General features: G+C 40.7%; 1 protein-coding gene across 5 annotated transcripts in view; it reads right to left on the reverse strand.

The window, feature by feature from the left end:
• Positions 1-20,666, reverse strand: part of Spag9 (sperm associated antigen 9) — a 129,474-nt gene extending 108,808 nt beyond the window's left edge. The window contains exons 1-2 of one of the 5 annotated variants that reach the window (XM_085695669.2): positions 20,213-20,666; positions 1,677-1,797 (exon numbers count right to left, since the gene is read on the reverse strand). In XM_085695669.2, the coding sequence (XP_085551795.1) occupies positions 1,677-1,797; positions 20,213-20,515 (424 nt within the window). In that variant the 5' untranslated portion in view covers positions 20,516-20,666. The remainder of the gene's footprint in view (positions 1-1,676; positions 1,798-20,212) is intronic. The other 4 variants (XM_085695668.2, XM_048446902.3, XM_048446903.3 and 1 more) reach the window with 4 other exon arrangements.
• Positions 20,667-21,083: the final 417 nt, after the last annotated feature.

The raw sequence follows: 21,083 nt of genomic DNA on the forward strand, positions 1-21,083 counted from the left end.
TCCATTCTCACATATACTTCACCTTCTGTTGTTAAAAGTTATCCAGAGCAACTGGAGATTTCTTAACAGCAGGTATCACAGCTGGGTATGAAGGCACACATTTATAATCTAGCACTAAGAAGGAAGATGTTGCAATCAGACTGACAACATACATAATGAGACCCATCTCAGAAAAACAAAACACAACAACAGGTGTTGGTATAAAGCCTAATGAGTATGTGAGAAACATAATATGAAATGGGACATGGGCTGGCAATATGGCTCATTGGTGCTTGTCACCAAGCCTGATAACCCAAGTTTGATCCTCAGGACCCACATGGTAGAAAAAGATAATTTTCCCAGGTTGGATATCCACATGGACACCATGCCATGTGTGACCTGCCCTCCAAATAATTTAAATTTAAAGAAAAAAGGGATCGTGAAGTATCCTGCCACTTCTTTTTATATAATTTCTATCATTTCTTTTTATAAATTTCAGTTTTAAATTTGTCCATTTTCACTAGAAAAAGGTAAAATTATCCATGAAAATTGAAATAATTTAAAAAGTCATAAATAGCATGAAATTGCATTTAAAATGAATCTAAGGGGCTGAAGAGATGGTTCAGCAATTAAGAGCACTCACTGGTCTGGCCAGAGTTGGGTTCCTAGTATGTTTGGGTTCCTATTATTTACAACCATTCCTAATTCCAATCTAAGGGATTTACTGCCCTCTTCTAACCTGTAAGGACATCAAGTGTGACAGGATATAAATATATGCATGCAGGGCTGGAGAGATGGCTCAGAGGTTAGGAGCACTGCCTGCTCTCCAAAAGGTCCTGAGTTCAATTCCCAGCAACCACATGGTGGCTCACAACCATCTGTAATGGGATCTGGTGCCTTCTTCTGGCCTGCAGACATACACACAGACAGAATATTATATACAAAATAAATAAATAAATATTTTTTAAAAATTTAAATAAATAAATAAATATATGCATGCAAGCAGGCAAATACTCACACACACAAAAATAAAGAAATTTAGATTTTTTTTTAAAAAATATCTTTTTTTTAAATGAGATGGGCAGTGGTGGTACATGCCTTTAATCCCTGCACTCGAGAAGTAGAGACAGGTGAATCTCTGTGAGTATGAGGTCAGCCTAGTAGTCTACAGAGCAACTCTGTCTCAAAAAACCAAAAATATTGTTTAAAAAAAAAAAGGAATCTGAAAAATGAACATTTGTTACCCCAAATTACCTTTACTTTTTCAACAAAAAGGAATAAAACAAATTTCAGTCCTTTTTTTATACATATTTCAAGGCTAGTTTCTCTTATACGGTAAACTTCAAAGCAATACAGAAACAATGGAACTGTGTGTATTTCATCGCCTTCAACAAAACTGTTCCACATATGGGTATCTGCATAACAAAGACAGCAGAACACTAAGTACAAACAGGTGGACAGCACACCTGAAAACGGAAGTCTAGCAGGAATCTCTGACTCAGCTTTTTCTACATATATTGATGTCATATGAGATGGGAACAAAAAGGAATTAATACCAGCACCCAGATCTCACACTTGATTCTGTGATGACAATTCCAAGCACATATTTGGTACCCTTGTCAAATGTCAGGGGAGTCACTCACTGTAGGAATCCACTCTTCAATGAGTATTTATGAGGAGAAAAGCATTTTACTTACTCTGGTCAGCATAGTTTTTTGCTTTAAGTTCAAGTTGTCTTGTTTGAGATTCTAGAGATTCCACTCGGGTTTGTAAATCCTTTTTTTCCTGTTCTTGAGAGTCTTCAAATTCAATGAATTTCTAATAAAGAACAACAACATACATTTTCAGTATTGAAATATATTTTCCAACACCCGTATTTCAAAGATAACTATTAGGGGCTGGAAAGACGGTTCAAAGTTAAAAGCACTGGTTGTTCTTCCAGAGGTCCCCAGTTCTAATTCTAGTTCCCATATGGCAGCTAACATTCTTCTGTAACTTCAGTCCCAGGGGATCTGATACCCCATTCTGGTCTTCAAAGGCACCAGGTACGTATGTGGTACACAGACACACATGCATGCAAAAAATCCCAACATGAAAACAATAACAAACGAGCTGGCAATGTGACGCAATAAAGGCATCTACCACCAAGCCGGACAACCTGAATTTGATTCCTGGAATCCTCATGATAGGAGGAGAAAATTAACTCCTGAAATTTGTCCTTTAACCTGTGTATGTAAACTATCACACAGAAAATAAATTTTTAAAAAATTATACAGCTGGAGAGAGGGCTCAGAAGTTAAGAGCACCAGCTGTTCTTGCTGAGGTCCTGAGTTCAATTCCCAACAACCACATGGTGGTTCACCACCATTCATAATGAGATCTGGTGCCCTCTTCTGGCCTGCAGACATATATGCAGACAGAACACTGTACATAAAAAAAATATTTTAAAAAGATAATAACAATTGTACTTGTGTGTATACATAAAGTAGTATCTAAGAGACCTCAAAAATCAAGAATTCAGTTATTTTAAACTTTTCTAAAAATTATACCAAAGTAAAAATACAATTTATTTAGTAAGGTGCTATCATTTCACAAAGCAGACATTCAAAGGAAATACACATATCTCACTACAACTAAATCTTTTAGCAGTCTTGCAATTTATTGAGTTGATAACAAATCTTTAATCCATAGCATATATAGGAGATACAAAAATAACAGAATAATTCATATTTGCTAAGTGATTGTTCAACAAGAGATATTGGGGTTGAGATGTAGCTCAATGGTGTGTTTGACTACCATATAGGAGGTAGGGGTTCTAATTCCAGCACTGCAAAATAAATAAATATGAAAGATCAACAATAAGTAATTTTGTAGATTTATCTAATGATGTAGGTTTACATTCAAAAAAGAACCTGGGCTAGAAATAACACTACCAATCAAATAGAATTTAAGAAAAGATTGGTTAAATGAAATCACTAAATCTCACTCTCCTTGACTGTTACATCAGCAATGTCTGACAACCAGTTTCTTCCTTCTGTTTGGCTTTCCTTGTTTCCCTTATATCTTCTGGTTGCTCTTTCTTGGTAGTCTTTACTGGTTACTTCTCAATTTCTTCACACTTAAGTGCTTTATCCTTGGACACATTTTCTGTTCCATTTGTTTCTTATAATTTCTAAAACTCACATAAATTCTTGTACATGTGTCATTGCATGTGTGGTGGAGATTGGAGAACAATGTTGTGGAGTTTCTTCTCTCCACCTTTAGATGGGTTTTAGGGCCGAAACCCAGGTCTCCAGCTTGCATTGTTGAGAAGCAATGCCTTTATCCACTGAGCTATCTTAATAGCCCTGTAAATTGGTCTTTGAAGTGGGACCTTTCTAATGTTGCCCAGGTGCCCTAAAGCTCACAATCCTCCTGCCTCAGCCTCCCTCCCAAGCAGGTGGGATTACAGTGTGTGCCATAGCAACTGGCTTCCTCTTTGTCCATGGTGTAGTTGTGTATGTGTGTGTGTGTGTGCATACATGCGCACGTGTGTGTGTGCGTGAGAGAGACAGAGAGAGAGAGAGAGAGAGAGAGAGAGAGAGAGAGAGAGAGAGAGGAAGAGAGAGAGAGAGAGAGAGAGAGAGAGAGAAAGGACACACGTATGTTCATGTGTGAAGGCAGGTACACCTATGGAAGTCAGAGGACAACTTCAGGTATTGGTTCAGGATAATGTTTTGTTGTTGCTGTTGGACACCACTGTTAGGTGACTGGCTAGCTGACCCATAAGCCTTGAGGGATTCTTTTGTGTATGAACCTGTCTCAGTATAGGAACATTGGTATTACCAACCTGTACTATCTTGCCTGATTTTATGTGGGCTCTTGAGATTCAAACTCAGGTCCTTATACTTGTGCAGCAAGCTCTTTACCACTTAGCCATCTCCCTTCACCTCCTTGTTTACTCTTTTCTTTGGTAAGCTCATCTATCTATCTATCTATCATCTATCTATCTATCTATCTATCTATCTATCTATCTATCTATCTATCTATCTATCTATCTATCTATCTATCATGTGTGCAGTGTTCTGCCTGCATGTTGCCTGCATGCCAGAGAAGAGCACCAGATCTCATTATAGATGGTTGTGAGTTCACTCTGTGGTTGCTGGGAATTGAATCTGTACTTCTGGAAGAGCAGCCAGTGATCTTAAGCTCTGAGCCATCTCTCCAGACAGAGCTCATATATTTACATTGCTTTAAATGATAACTATATGCTGACAGCTTCTAAATTTAGATATTACAAACCTAAACTTCAAATGTATATGTTTAAACAGCCTATTTACATGGCAACATCATTTAGATTCTAATAAACACACCTTAAACTTAGTGTGTTAAAACCCACCTGATCCTCTCTTGATTTCTGGTCTGTTACATGACTGTACTCATTAAAACTTTAGGGTCAACTTTGACAATTCTCTTTTCTTAATAGTTCTTATCAAATCTGTCTAGTATGTGACCCCTTTTCATTTTCTCCATTACAAGCCTGATCTGTGGCACCATTATCTACTGTATGAATTATTACTCCTGAATGGTCTCTTCACTTTCACCCTGATCCTCTACAATGCAGAATAGTGATGTGCATCCTTTCAAAGCAAGTCAGACTTTCTCTTCTGCTCAAAACTTCATGGTTTAAATTATCTACCACACCCCTTACAATGGACCTCTTGGAACCCACACAACCTTTTCCCACCATCTTCCTACTTGTTTGATATCAAGCTCCTTGTGAGTGTTCGTAGTATTCTGAAGCTTAGTAGTATTGTTTCCTGCTATTTGGAATTCTCCTTCCCAGATAACCAATGGCTTGCTCCCTCTTTACTGCCCTTTATGCCTTTGTTCAGACATCACCTTCTTACTGAAACCTTCCTCATCCTCCTATTTACCCTACTTACTCTTCTTCAGACCAATTATTCCCAAACGCCATACTAAATATTTTAATAATTTACCTTATGTAAATTACATAGTAATATGTGCCTGTCCTTGCCACAATGTAGGTTCCATAAAGGCATTGTTGTACGCACCGATATAATATCAGTGAGAAAAGTAATGACAACATACAGCAGTTTCCAAAATGTTTGTTAAGTAAATCAGTAACAAAAGTTGCAGAGTAAAAATTGAAATTTACATACAAAGTGTTATAAATTACAAAGAGAAACCTTAGGATTTACTAGCTGAGGAGTATAGCTCAATGGTAGAGCATTTTCCACAGAACCAATCAAAAACGAATCAAAAAACTAAAGAAGCACAAACATGAAAAGAGGAAAATTAAGTTTCACTAAATAAGCTCTGATTCCCACTAATCCCTTCCTTTCTTCGAGTACTCCCCTTCTGTTTTCATGCCACATGGGTGTGTAAGCGGTTAAGTTCATGTTCTGCTGGATAGTCTAAGTTTCTTCCTCCCATTCTTACCTTCCCCGACTTCCTCATCTCCTCTCCTCCCTCACAGTCCTCTTAGAGTTTCATCTCAGAGATCTGTACATATGCACATAATCACATTTAAATCTAGACCTCACAAATGAGAGAACTTGAGATATTTATCTCTGTGACTCTGCTTATTTCACTTAACATGAGCTTCAGTTCCACATCATTTCCTGAAAATGTCATAATTTCATTCTTCTTTATGGTCAAATAAAACTATACTTTACACACACACACAAACACACATTTTCTTATCTTTTCATCTACTGACTTGTTCCATAGCTTCGTTATTATAACTGGTACAACTAGCATAACAATAAAGATTCATTAGTTTTAAAGTGCTTGTTTGTTTGTTTGTTTTTCAAGACAAGGTTTCTCTGTAGCTTTGGAGCCTGTCTTGGAACTCACTCTGTAGACCAGGCTGTCCTCGAACTCACAGAAATTCACCTGCCTCTGCCTTCCAGATGCTCAGATTAAAGGCTTGTGCCATTACCACACAGCCTAAAGTGCCATTTTTTAATCCTTTACTAACTTTATTAATCCTTACACGTCTTCTTTTCTCTTATTCTCTATTTTGTTTGTTTGAGGTAAGACCTCACTATGCAGCCCTTGATGATACAGAACTACTATATAGTGCAAGCTGGCCTCACACTTGAGGTAGGTCTACTGATTCAGTCTTACAAGTGCCAGAACTGTAAACACAAGCTACCACATCTAACTCAAGCTTTTTAATCACAACAGAAACACCATTTTCTGTCTACATACAATGTCCTCCTATGAGAAAAATTTCTCTCTTTGTTTTATGATAATTCTCTTCAGTCCATGCAATCTGATTGGTAGTGATTCCATCTCCCTAGGGAGAGATGAACCAGACTGCCCAAAGTCCTTTCTGGAACATTGGTCAATTATTAGGGAAAATACAACCTGTTTTTTAAAAATATATTATTGTTGTTGTTGTTGTTATAATTACTGGCGTAGGTATGTGTGCGTGTGTGAGACGTATGGAAAAGGGAGCTCACATATGTCACAGAATGCAGAGGCCAGAGAAATTTGTGAAATCAATTCTTTCTTTCTACCTTTTCCTAGATTACAGAGATCAAATTCAAATTAAAAAGTTTATTGAGCCGGTTCTGGTGGCGCAGGCCGGTAGGATTTGCTGAAGCAGGCAGAGGCAGGTGGATCTGGAGTTCGAGGCCAGACTCTACACATTTGTCCTGAGTTCAATTCCCAGCAACCACATGGTGGCTCACAACCATCTGTAATGGGGTCAGGTGCCCTCTTCTGGCCTGCAGGCACACACACAGACAGAATATTGTATACATAATAAATAAATAAATAAAAATTTTTTTAAAAAAAGTTTATTGCAAGCTGGGCAGTGGTGGTGCATGCCTTTAATCCCAGAACTTGGGAGGCAGAGGCAGGCCTCTGTGAGTTCGGGACCAGTCTGTTCTACAAGAGCTAGTTCCAGGACAGGCTCCAAAGTTACAGAGAAAACCAAAAGAAAAGTAAAAAAAAAAGATGAGCCATCTTACCAGCACTGTAGTTCTTATAATTTATATATAACATCATTTTGTAAAAAATAAAACAGGATTTTAGAAGCTTCCTTCTAATTCAAGTTGTTATATGCCACCATGCCTGGAAGTCAGAGACATCTTAAAAAAAGAAACAACTCTAAATAGATGCTTATGTTTTAAGGACCTTTATAACTGATTTAATGATTTACCATCTTTCTAATGGCATGATTTTCTGAAGTTGGACACCCTGAAATATACTTGGCTCCTAGCATCAGAACAATCACGGTGAAGTTAGAGAATTGACAAAATCATGGTGAGAAGGAAGCAGTTCTTCTATTTACTAAATGACTAATGACTACCTCTGGAAATTCTGGCTTTCTACCCCCAGCATAACAGAGTTTGCTGAACACCTACAATATGCTAAAGCATAAAACCTCTCCCCATTCCTCTCTGCCTGTCTCTCTCATACACTCTTTTAAGCAAGACAGGCAGACAAGAGTCAGTGAATGGGAATCTTCTACATGTAAAATAAATACATCTTCACTAGACACCCTTTTCCATCTTAACAGCTACCAGGCTAGCAACAATATTTATGTAACTTCAGACAGAGGACTCCTGGGATCAACCAGACACTGCCCCCCCCCCAAAAAAAAACCAAAGTGGACAATACCAACTTATGTCAGGATCTAAAGAAGAATCAGCTTTGTGATGAAGCAAAATGCTCTATGTCCAGATGGCTCATAGGGACTGTTTTGCCCTACTGTTCTACAGAAAAACAAATGAATTCTTTGAAAAGGCAAACTCCCAAAGTTTAAAAAGAAAAAATCTTTAGAGGCTGCTGTTCTCTGGTGTAAGATACAGGAGGCCAGCAAAGGTTGGAGAGCCCTTTAAATAGTACTTAGGAGTATAGCAATTGTCTAAAAACTAGCATCACTAAATAACAGGCTTACTTGCTGCCAGACAGCCTCCAAGACAAAACACCCTTACTTAGTCTGTAGAGCAGGGGGAAGAAATTATTTCCATTTTTAGATAATTCCACACAAGCATGAAATATATCATACAACAACAAAGGTGAATCTCAGCGTATTAAAACCCATCTCAGAGAACTGGGGAGGTAGTGAGCAAAGTGCTCATTGCATAAACCTGAGGACCTGTGTTCAGATGCTCAGAACTCACAAGAACACCAATTCACGAGACAAGCGATACTCAGAGCTCACTGGTCAGACAGTCTAGACCAATCAGTGAGCTTCAGATTCGGTGAGAGAGTCCTCAAAAGGCAAGTCAGAATTTATATTGCTTCAACTAATGCATAACACCTTTCCCCCAACAAAGAGTTTCTGAGTTTCTGAGTTGTTGTCGTTGTTGTTGTTGTAGTATGTTTTTAATTATTTATTTATTATGTATGCAGTGTTCTTTCTGCATGCGTGCCTGCAGACCAGAAGAGGGCGCCAGGTCTCATCACAAATGGTGATGAGTCACCATGTGGTTGTTGGGAATTAAACTCAGGACCTCTGGAAGAGCAATCAGTGCTCTTAACTGCTGAGCCATCTTTCCAGCCCGTATATTTGTTTTTATACTGGGGAATTTTAAAAAATGTTTTAGTAAGATTTTTGCTTCAATATCTTTAGGAAAAAAATCCTAAACTCTGGTGCTATAAACAAAAAAGGTGGAGAATGAAGAGGAAGACAGAAACCTTTGATATCAGAGGCCATCAGCCTCTGACCTACACACACACACACACACACACACAAAAAAAAAAAAGCGGGAGGGGACAACGACTACACATTAAAGAAACTTTAAGAGAATAATTATATGGGTCACTGTTTTGGATTTGGACTGAAATATCAAACTACACATAATTACATTTATTGGACAACTAGGGAAATGTAGACTGATGAACTGTATGGATCCAGGCATGGTGGGTGGGTTGTTCGAATGAAGATGGTCCTCACAGGCTCATATATTTGAATGCTTTGTCATTGGGAGTGGAACTGTTTGGAAAAGGATTACAAGGATTAGGAGGTATGGTCTTATTGGCAGAAATGTGTCAAAAGTATGGACTTTGGAGTTTCAAAAGCCCATGTCAGACTCTAACTCTCTCTTCTCTCTCTTTCCAGCTAGTTCTCAGCTACTGCTCCAGTACAGTGTGTTTAGCCATGCTACCCACCCTGATGAAAATGGACTAACCCTCTGAAACTGTATCAAGTCCCCAATTAAATGTTTTCCAACAAAAAAGTTGCCTTGGTCATGGTGTCTCTTCAGAGCAAAAGAAGAGTGACTAAGAAAGTAGCTCTTACCTGTAATCCCAGCACTACGGAAGCTGAACCTGAAGAATTCTCATGTGTTTGAAGCCAGTTTAGGCTGCATAGTGAGTTTTAAGTTAACATCAACTATTGATTTAGACCTTGTCTCAAAAAACAAAAACCAACAGTATATGCCTAGTGCTAAAGGCCTACAGTTTCAGTTGCCAAAGAGTGTGAGACAGGAAAAATACAAGTTCAAGTAAACCTTGTTTTGTGCTACACAGTGAATTCAAGGCCAACCACGGCCATTTACTGAGAATCTGTCTAAAACTAGGAAAAAAAGAAAAAAGAAAAAGGTACTTGGGAAATACCTTAGTGGCAGAGTGTTTGCCTACCATGTTCATTCAAGGCCCTGGATCGAGCCCAGGTACATAACCAAAACCAAACAATAACAGTCTACTAGTAACAATAATCATTTCATGTCTAACTTGTAGGCCTGATAAATGGTACATGTTATTGTTTTTATACTCTAGAGATATACCAATATGTAATCTTTGGTAAACTCTTATAATAGAGTTGAGCTTAGTACCTCATACCTATAATCCTAGCACTAGGGAATTTGAGGCCAACATTAGTTACATAATGAGACACTGTCTCAAAAAATTATAGTGGAGATATAAAATATAGTGAGTAGAGGTCCACATGAGGGAATATTAATTTGATGTTAAATTGTTGAAGTTACCAGGTGATGACATGCGCCTATAATCCTAGCATTTGGGAGGTAGTGACAGTCGGATCTCTGAGTTCCAGGTCAGCCTGATCTACAACCAGGGCACATAGAGGAACCCTAATCCAAACCAAAGCAAAATAAAAAGCCTATTGAAGTCAGTCAGATGTGTTGGCACATGCCTTTATCCTAGTACTTTGGCCTGGCAGTGGTGGTGTATAGCATAATCCCAGTACTCCAGAGGCACAGATAGGTGGTCTCAGTGAGTTCAAGGGCAGCCTAGTCTACAGAGAGAGTTTCAGGACATACAGGGCCACTTAGAGAAACCCTGTCTTGAAAAACAAACAAACCCAAACAAAAAATCCCAGCACTCTGAAGGCAGAGGCAAGTAGATCTCTGAGTTCAAGGACAACTGGTCTATAAAGTGAGTTCCAGGACAGTTGAAGCTACTTGGTGAGACCCTGTTTAAAAAACAAAACAAAATACAACAAAGAAAGATAATTAATGACTATCAGACACTTGAAACTACAACCTGAAAACAAGAGAGACCAAAACTATTAGAAGAGTGGGAAGGGAATTCTGAGGAAAACAGACAAAGCAGGGACAAATGAAAACTATAATTAATATAGTCAAAGACAGGGAAAAGTCACTGCTCCCACAGAACCAGAACAGTAGGCTATTTTTAAAAGAGGGCGAGAAAGAGAAAACAAGAATAAGGAGCTCTCAAACATCTAAAGTACAAAGAAGAACCAAACACTTTTTCTTAGGAAGTGGAGGATCACCACAAAACAAAACCCATAGAAAAAGGACAGTAATATTTTGAAATGAATATTTCTTCATAGCTGGAGAGAGGGCTCAGCAGTTAAGAGTACTTGGTTACAGCCGGGTGCTGGTGGTGCACACCTTTAATCCCAGCTCTCTGGAGGCAGACACAGGCGGATCTCTGAGTCTGAGGCCAGTCTGGTCTACAGAGTAAATTCCAGGTAGCTAGGGGTACAAGGAGAAACCCCGTCTCAAACATTCAAAAAGGTTTTGTAAAAAAAACTTTACCAAAAAAAAAAAAAAAAAAGCTGGAGAGATGGCTCAGAGGTTAAGGACATTGCTTCCAAAGATCCTGAGTTCAATTCCCAACAACCACATGGTGGCTCACCACCATCTATAATAAGATCTGGTGCCCTCTTCTGGTGTGCAGGCAAACATGCAGACAGAACACTGTATACATAATCTTAAAAAAAAAAAAAGGACTTGGTTGCTCTGGTAGAGAACACAGGTTCAATTCCAAGCACCCATATGGTGATTCACAACTATCTGTAACTCTAGCCCCAGGAGATCCAGTGCCCTCTTCTGACCTCAGTTTTTCTGTCTATAAATAAGTCAAAAGATTTAAGTATAGAACTTTTTGGAAGTTTTAGCTTAACTTGGTACCAAGAGTGAGGGACAAAAATTTGAATGCACAAAGAAAACTTTAAATGCTTAGGCTTAGTAACTTAACCTTTAAATATTTATCCATTTAACCAAAAAGACACTTATTTAGTGCCCACTGAATCCCCAGTTTGATGGAAAAATAAAAGCACTAGGTTAGTTTGATATGATAGGTGAGGTGCTAAGAGAAGGGAAAGACACTTCGTTGTGGGAAGATATGAAACCACCATAACCCATAGTTGGGACCTAAAAGGCAATCCAGAATTGCATCCTGAACAACAAATACAATCAATCAGTCAATAGGTAGAACTGGGATGGAACAACTCAGCAGCTAAGCCTGACGACTTGAGTTCAATCCTAGGAAGTCAAAAGCTGTTACTTTGGGAAGAAGTTATATGCTTTTATTTCCACAGAAAATGAGAGGCTGTGGATTCATTCCAGGTTGATATGGATCAAGTTTGATCGGAAAGATCCCCTGAAAATCCTGGCTACAAACATAAAGAAATAAACCTAGAAAAACTACAAAACATATAATGTATATTATTCCTGCTAAAAAGTAAGCAAAAAATCATCTTTGACTAACTTGTACTCAACATAGTCTATACTTATACTAATACAGATATGTATGTTACTTCTAAAAGTTCATATATTTTCAGAGCAAGGGGACCAAACACCAATGAAAACAAATGGTTCAGGTGATCCAGTATCTCAAAATGTCTCTGTTTTGCATTCAAAACAGCTTCAAGGCTGCTGAGATGGTCCAGCCTCACAAACTACTCCAGCCAAGATTTAACCATTATCCTGAATTTTCTCAGGGCCCCCTAAAGATGTCAGTGTCCCCAGACAACAGGAAGTAGTCTAGAGAATGACACCCACATTCCCAAAAGATGGTTTACAGGTGTTTATTATCATTTAAGGGGGGGTTGGTTACAAATTGTAATTGGTCTTAGTAAAAAAAAAAAAAAGCTAAACAAAAGAGATAAATTCAAAGATCTCTTTCTAAAGGAAAAAGGGGAATATAATATAGGAATGACAGGAAAAAAGGGTAGATTATTGAATATACTTTAATCCAGAAAACAACTATTAATATAAAAATATTTTATGTTGGTATGGATTTTGACTTATTAATACAAATTTAAAGTTATTTTTATACTGTATGTATGTTTCTACTCTTGTTTGAGGTATTATACCTGTATACCTCGTACCTATGAAGCTCATTTAATTATTCAATGTGAACTTTTAGTCCTTGAAAGCTATTTAGGATAATATAGAAATATGGATTAATAGTTACCCATAACTATTAAACGTACAGTCATGTTATTTATGTTTTCTAGATCACACAGAGATACATTTTAGATATGTAATCTTCAAAGACCTACTGAATATAGAATTTAAAATGTAATAACATAAGACTTTTCTTGACAGTGAGATATGTTTGCTCCTGGCAACACCAATTTACTTCAGAGAAAATGATGGGCACTGAAGAACATTCATATATATTTTGCTTTCTTTATAGCAAAAGCTAGTCATTTGGGGGAAATACTGCCCTTGCTTCAATTGCTGCCAGTACACTGTTCAAACTGGACCAGCAGGATGCAAAAAAAAAAAAGTAACTGCCAAAATTTGGCAAGACAAGGTAGGACAGTCCGTCAAAATTCCATTTCTCAGAAAAGTCTGTCAAATATAATAGGCCAGTAGGCCAATGATGAATGCCTCAATGTTACAGAAGAACTTTGGATGACTATCCAGGCAGTCAAATATCCCTGTCATGAGGTAACATTTCATCCTTCTGGAGTCTTTAATAGAGTTGAAGACTAGATAGTCAAAGTTTTTCTTAGTTATGATAAAAGGTAAATTAGGTATAAACTTGAGATAAAGACAACACAGAGAAGCCCTGTCTCGAATTCCCCCAAAAAACAAAGATAAGATAAATAATATTTTCTCAAATTTTGCCAAATACAAATGGACTGGATATTGTAACTGTAATTTTTACTTGATAAATTTGTTGTATATAATTTTACTATGTTAAAGTTAAAAACCTTCCTTTTTAACTAGACAAAAGGGGGGAAATGCTGTGGAACAATCTTTGTACACTATAAATATGTATTGCCTTCATTTTTTATAAAAAGCTGATTGGCTAATAGCTAGGCAGTATTTTCAGGGCAGAAAGAATGCCTGGAAGAAGGAGGGTGGAGTCAGAGGATTTACCAGCCAAACACAGAGAGAAAACAGGAAGTGCGAGATGAAAGAGAGGCAAAGTCACATGGCAAAATATAGAATATAAATGGGTAATTTAAATTGTAAGAGCTTGTTAGGCCGGGCAGTGGTGGCACATGCTTTTAATACCAGCACTTGGGAGGCAGAGGCAGGAGGATCTCTGTGATTTTGAGGCCAGCCTAGTCTACAAGAGCTAGTTCCAGGACAGGCACCAAAGCTACACAGAAAAACTCTGTCTCAAAAATCAAAAAATAAAAAGAAATTAAAAAGCTAGTTAGCAATAAGTCTGAGCTATTGGGTGAGCATTTATAATTAATAATAAGTCCCTGAGTGATTATTTGGGGCTAGCAGAAAAGAGCTAATCAGTAGTCCAATGAAAAATGCTGCTTACAAGTAGTCTGGGATACATACGATCCTAAAAAGTAAGGTCAGTGAAATGGGTGAAAAATGCTTGCAGCATAGGGCAATGGTCCCAAGCACTTGGGAGGCAGAGGCAGGTGGATCTCTGTGAGTCCGAGGCAGTCTAATCTACAAAGTGAGTTCCAGGACAGCCAGGACTCATACACACAGAAACCCTGTCTCTAAAAACCAAAAGAAAAAAGAAAAGAAAGAACAAAAGGAAAAAAGAAAAAAAAACCCTTGCTGCCAAGCCTAATGACCCTGGTTTGATTCCATAATCCTTGGAACCAACTGGGTAGATCCAAGGTCTACACTACCATGACTGGCAGAAAGTAATTTATTTTTTTGGTTTTTTGAGACAGGGTTTCTCTGTAGCTTTGGAATCTGTTCCGGTAGATAATTTTTAAAAACGGATAGAGCTATAAAGATGACTGTGCAAGCTAAAAGTTCTTGCTGCACAATCATGAAGAGTCAAGTTCAAATCCTAGCACCCACATAACAAGTAAGGTGTCACACCTATGACTGTCATTACTGCTAAGAAATTCAAGACAGAAAATCACTGGGAATTGAATGGAAAAATTTTAAAAAGAAAAAAGAACACAATTATCTGAAATAAAAAAAAGAAAAGAAAATCACTGGGGCTTGCTGGCTCTAGTCTAGCTGAGAAAATACGCCTCAGGTTCAGGAGAAACTCTACCTTAAAAGAATAGGCAGAGCCAGGCGGTGGTGGTGCACACTTTTAATCCCAGCACTTGGGAGGCAAAGGCAGGCGAATCTCTGTGAGTTCGAGGCCAGCCTGGTCTACAAGAGCTAGTTCTAGGACAGGCTCTAAAGCTACAGAGAAACCTTGTCTCGAAAAACAAAAACAAACAAACAAACAAACAAAAAGAATAGGCAGAAAGTGGTAGAGAACACTGAAGACCTTGTTCTAGCCTCCCTGTGCATATACAGGCACATGCACTCACACATACTGACAAACAAAAACCAAGCCTGAAATGGTGGCATGGTACATGTTTATAATATTAGAAACTTGGGAGGTAGAAGCAGAAAGATCATTAATTCAAGATTATTCTTGACTCCATAGTGACTTCTAGGATAGCCTGGACTACACAAAGCTGTTTTCCAGAAGTGAAAGGAAGCATTCCAAAATGATGCTAACCTTTTCTAAAGAATAAAGAGGTCAGCACCGAAGTTGATTCTTTGAAAAGAGGGGGACCGGACTGGAGAGAGATGGCTCAGTGGTTAAGAGCATTGCCTGCTCTTCCAAAGGTCCTGAGTTCAATTCCCAGCAACCACATGGTGGCTCACAACTATCTGTAATGAGGTCTGGTGCCCTCTTCTGGCCTGCAGGCATATATGCAGACCGAATATTGTATATATAAGAAAGAAAGGAAGAAAAGAAGAAAGGAAGAAAGGAAGAAAGGAAGAAAGGAAGAAAGGAAGAAAGAAAGAAAGAAAGAAAAGAAAAGAAAAGAAAAGAAAAGAAAAGAGGGGGACTGATCCTTTGTTCCACTGAAGATACAAAACAGTATTTTATTATACTTATATGAAGCAGAGCTCAGGTTTAATAAAGATTTTTTAACACATACTTAAGCATGAGGGTTAAGAGAAAAAAGTATCTGAGAAAGTAAGATACACCCAAGAGAATAGATGTGGGCTTCTCTAAGATTGAGTCATAGTGATGGTGGTGCATGCCTTTAATCCCAGCACTCAGGAGACGGAGGTGGGCAGATCTCTATGAGTTTGAGGCCAGCGTGGTATACAGAGTGAGTTCCAGGACAGCGGGAGCTACATAATGAGACCCTGTCTGGAAAAACGAAATAAACAAGCAAAAAATTAAAAACATTTTTTTAAAGCTTTTTTGTTTTGTTTTTGAGACAGGGTCTTACTAGGTACCTATGGCTAGCCTAGAAGTCACTATGTAGACCAAGAGGTCTTTCTCTGACTGTAGAGTGCTGGGATTAAAGGCATGCACTACCACACCTTGCTCAGAATTTTTGTTTTTTAATAATGACTAACATAGGTCTGGCAGGTCTGGCGTGGTGGTGCATGCCTTTAATCCCAGCATTCAGGAGGCAGAGGCAGGCAGATCTCTGTGAGTTCAGAGCAGCCTGGTCTACAGAGTGAGTTCCAGGACAGCCTAAGATACACTGAGAAACTCTGTACCAAAAGTAAATTTAAAAAAAAAAATAGCCCAGCGGGAGGCAGAGAGGCAGGTGAATCTCTGTAAGTTCAAGGCCAGCCTGGTCTACAAGAGCTAGTTCCAGGACAGGCTCCAAAGCTACAGAGAAATCTTGTCTCAAAAACACAAAATAAATAAATAAAAAAGACAAATGTAGTTAACAATGGTGTTAAGATCACGAAATTCTCCTCAAAACAAACAAAGCTACTAGTAGGCAGAAGCAGGTGAATCTCTGTGAGTTCAAGGCCAATCTGGTCTCCTTAGAGAAACCCTCTCTCAAGAAACCAAAAACCAACCAAACAATACCACACGTAGCTGGTAAAGGCACTTGTCTCCAAGCCCGACAGCCTAAGAGTATTTTGGGTTTTTTAAAGATGTATTTATTTGTTCAGTTTAATTAAAATAATTTTGAGAGTTTATGTTTTTGATTTATGTATATTGGTGGTTTGTTTGCATATATGCACATGAGGTGCTTGAAGAGGCCAGAAAAAGGTGTCAGATCCCTGGGGCTGGAACATTGTTGCAAGCTGCCATGTGGATGCTGGGATAAGACTGGTGTCATCCAGAAAAGCAACCAATGACCTATCTCTCCAGACCTATTTTTTAAAAAATTTTAATCATTGTGTATGTGTTGTCTGAGTATAGGTTTGTACACAGAAGTACAGTGATCAAGGAGGTAGAAGGCATGGATGTATCCTGGAGTTGGAATTATAGGCAATTGTCAGCTGCCTATATGGGTACTAGGAGCTCAACTCAGGTCCCCTGGAAGAGCAATATCTGCTCTTGACCACTAAGGCATCTCTCCAATTCCTAAGAATTATTTGTTTTATTACATGTGTATGTATGTTTGCTTGTGGGTATGTGCATGTTACCGCAGGTGCCCATAGAGTCTTTAGGCCTCAGATCCCCCTTGTCAGGTGTGAGCTGCCTGATAGGGGTTCTGAGAACAGAACTTGGGTCCTCTGCAAGAGCAGTACCAGCCGTTAACTGCTGAACCATCTCTTCAGCCCCTTATAACCCGAGTTTGATCCCCAAGACAAAAAAGGTAGACTGGAAGAACTGACCTCTTACCTACTCACATGAGCCTTGGTAAAAATCCACCCATCCTCAAGCATGCTCACATAAATAAACTGTATATGTTTTAAAAATGAACCAGACATGGTAATACACTCCTACATTTCCAGAACCCAAAAAGCTAAGACACAATTGTTGTCAGTTCTAGACCAGACTTGTAAACAGACCAGTTCCTATATATACATATATAGAAAAGAAAGCAAATAAATGGACTCACAAGGCTCACACAGTACATAACAGATAAGAGAGTCTCATGAAAAAGTGAAATTTAAACTGAGCATGTAGTTGACAGAAACTAGCTGGGAATGATAGTACAAGTTTATAATCTCAAGACTTGGAAGGCGGAGGCAAGAAGATTTCAAGTTCAAGGCTAATGTGGATACAGAGCAAGTTTACATGTAGAAAGAAAGCACAGATCAGGACAAAAGGAAGAAGGTAGGGAAGAAGGAAAAGAAAAAAGAAAAGGGAGGGAGAAAAGGAGAGAGGAAGGGAGGAGCAGCCAGGTCAGGCTCTGAGGGGAAGACATTGTATGACAAGGATATAACATGAGCAAAAGCATCTGCTGTGCCTGAGTTAGAGAAAGATGCGGGGCAGAGAACCCGGAGGGAAGAGTGGCAGATGAAAGGCTTTATTAGAATTTGAAGCTGGCACAAATATATCTAAACCCTGCCTCTGTGTATTTTGTTTGCTGTTATTTGGTGCTGATGGTTAACTTTTTGTAACGCTGGGGATTGAACCCAGTTCGAATAGGCAGGCACTCTACCACCGAGTTATGTTCCAATTCCTAAAACAGCTCCAAAGGAGTCATTGAAACAACAAACTAACCACGCACACAATTCAAATAAAAGCCAAAAAAGTGGAATATATTCAAATTAAGTACAACCATTATGAGAGATTACATTTCTGCCTCCTTCCTGGCAATTTCTGTAGGTAAGATATTACAGTACCTCACAGACTCCTTAACATCCTCTTGATTTCCATACCTCCCCAAATTTCCACAAAGGGGCCAGAATTTACTTTACACTCTAGAGATGGACAATCACCATGCTTTCAAATTACTTTGGTTGTAAATACCCTCTGTGGAGCACTTCTGCTATAAGAGCATGCTCTTAATTTCTGAGTTAAAGGCATTGAGCATTCAGGGAGAGAATTAGAGAATCCTTTCTGTACATTGGCCTGGAAGAGTAAACTTCTAGGGATAGGCAAAACAGCTTATCATGGTTGTGGTTTGGGAAGCGGTTCAACTAGAATTTCATCAATATTCTCAATTCAAAGGCTTATTATGGAGATTTGAAATATGTAACTTAAAAAGTATAAACTTTAAAGAAACTCAGTGAACAGCCTATTTTAAGGTCATTTACTTAAGAAATTAAATATAAACAGAGCCTAGTGCTTTTATTTTCTGATTCTATACCCCGTGACAGATGGTTTTCTGGCATTTTACCTGTTTACACGGATGACAGGAGTTTAAGGCTGATGAGAGCACTTCATTTTACCAGAGGTGATGGGCACATTGGGCCAGCTCTGGACCTCTGCGTATATGTGGCCCCACTCTCTTCCAATTGCATCCACACCATGGCAAAGGCCTATTTCAGCACCAACAAGTGGCAAGCCACTTCAAAAGCCTTGATCTGTTTTATAAACAGAGCCGAGAAACTAACAGAAATTGTGATCTCATCTTTTTTTTTTTCAACCCTTCCCTACCCGTATATTTGGGCACACTCTTGAAATAAAGTCAATTTTGTTTGGCAAATTCAACGTCATCCTTTTAAGACAGGGGATTGCAAAATCGAGTAGCGAGCACCACTATAATTGGAATGTCTTTTTTTAAAAAAAAAAAAAAAAGACTCATTTGCCTGAAGAGATGCATACAACAAAAACTTTTAGAAGGTGCTGCCTACTAATGCTAGGAAATGAGCTCGCAGACAAATCTCACATCCTCCAACCGTGTCACGAATTTTCGAAAAACAACACGTGGTTCCTTCAATAATTAGTCTCCTTCAATCAACATGTATTTAGTTAGGTGTACTAGATGTCTTGGAAGCAAAACAAGGAGGGTATTTTGACTGCCAAAGAAAAGTTCCTTAGAAACAATGCCAAGGCACTCAACCCGAAGGCTAAAATCCTTAACTTGCTCAAAAAGCCAGAGGATCATTTACAGCCCAGTGTTCCAAAAGGCTCACATTCAGGTGAGAGGACAAAGGTCACTGCTCAGGTGTTAGAGGTAAGAGCCAGCCAAGTGCACTTGTAAACTGCAGTACGCAAAGCAAACGCAGACAGAAGTGTTGCAACACGCACCCACACCTCCTCAACCCCGCCCCCCAGTCGTCTTTATAAATATAGGAGGCTGTGAGGGAACTGTCCAAGGTTACCACCTGATACGAAGGGAATGCCTCGGTGAGGAGCGGAGGAGCGTTCATAAAGAAAACGAGTGTACCTTATGTTCTTACTGGGCACTGCTATTCGACATCTAAGCGGCTGACAAAGTGTTAAGCAAGGTACAGGAGGCATAAAAATAAGACTTCCTTCTCAAGAGGCTTTAAATGTCAAGATGCAACTGACCGAAAGAGGGAGATCTCTAACTTCCCAAAACAGCAGCCCCCTGGAAATGTACCGGAGGCAGCGGAACTCACAGGCAGGACAGTACTGCCCCCCTCCTCAATGCTAAAAGTTTAAACCGGCACCCGACTGGCCTACGGTGGTCGGAAACTTCCCTAAACAAGAAGCAACCAGACGCCCGCAAGTCTCCGCCCTCGGGCAGCCCCAGGTGCCCTCCTGCCAGGGTGTCGCTTCCTCCCCGGGCCTTCCCTGCCACTTCACCCCTCTCTCGGACACTCGCTGGCCTGCCTGGGCTTCCAGTGCCGGCCGGGCTCTCGGAGTCCCGAGAGGCTGGGGAGCATCTCCCAGGGCCCTGGCCTCAGGCCTGCCCTTCCGAGGCCACCTCGGCGCGCCCAGCGTCCACAGCCGGGCCGCGACCCCCGCCCCCGTCGCCGATGGCCCTCACCTCCTCGGCGTGCTTGCGCAGCGCCTTCTCCCGCTCGTACTGAGTGATGAGCTGCTCGTTGTCGTCCCGCAGCAGCTCCAGCTCCACCTGGTGCTCCTGGTCCTGCGCGAACACCGAGTCCAGGTTCTCCAGCACGGCCACCACCAGTGGCATCAGCTCCTTGACCACCTCCTCGTCGTAGCGCCCGATAAGCCGCTCGAACTCACGGTAGATGGAGCCGGCCAGGCCGGACACCCGCTCTGACATCACGGCCCCGGAGCCGCCGGGCTCCTCCTGGTACACCACACCGTCCTCCAGCTCCATGGTGGCGGGCAGGCGGTCCCGGGCGTCGCCGGCTGAGGGGCGGCACGGGCCCGCACGGGACGGGCACGGCGGAGGCTGGGGCTGGGCCCCGCGGGATGGGGGCCGGGGCCCGGGCCGAGGAGGGGAGGGGTGGGGTAAGCTCACTCACCCCAACCGCCGCTGCACCAACTGCCGGGGCGGCCCGGCCGCGCGCGCTTCGCGTCACCCGTGGGGCGGGGCCGGCGCCGCGTCGCCCCGGTGGGCGGGGCCCCCGCGGGAGGCCAGGCGCGGCCGGGGGCGGGGCCTTGCAGCTGCGTGCGCCGGCTGTGACGCCAACACCCAGCGCCGCGCGGGTTTGAGGCGAGAGGTGGAGGGAGTGACGGGAGGGTGGGTTGGCTGGGAGCTCCCAGAGGAAAGGGAGGGGCTCTGGAGGGTGACAACTCTTTGCAGACGAGGTGGCGAGCGTCTTCTTCGCCTCCCTGCAGCTCGCGCTGCGCCTTCAAGGTGCGCCAGACGTTTGGCCCCTGCTTCACAGACAAAGAAACTAGGCCCAGGCTGTGGGTTAGTCAAGGTCACGCACCTAGAGCAG

The sequence above is a fragment of the Myodes glareolus genome, chromosome 9 (genome assembly GCF_982192425.1).
Source record: "Myodes glareolus chromosome 9, mMyoGla1.1, whole genome shotgun sequence".
NCBI classification, from domain to species: domain Eukaryota; kingdom Metazoa; phylum Chordata; class Mammalia; order Rodentia; family Cricetidae; genus Myodes; species Myodes glareolus.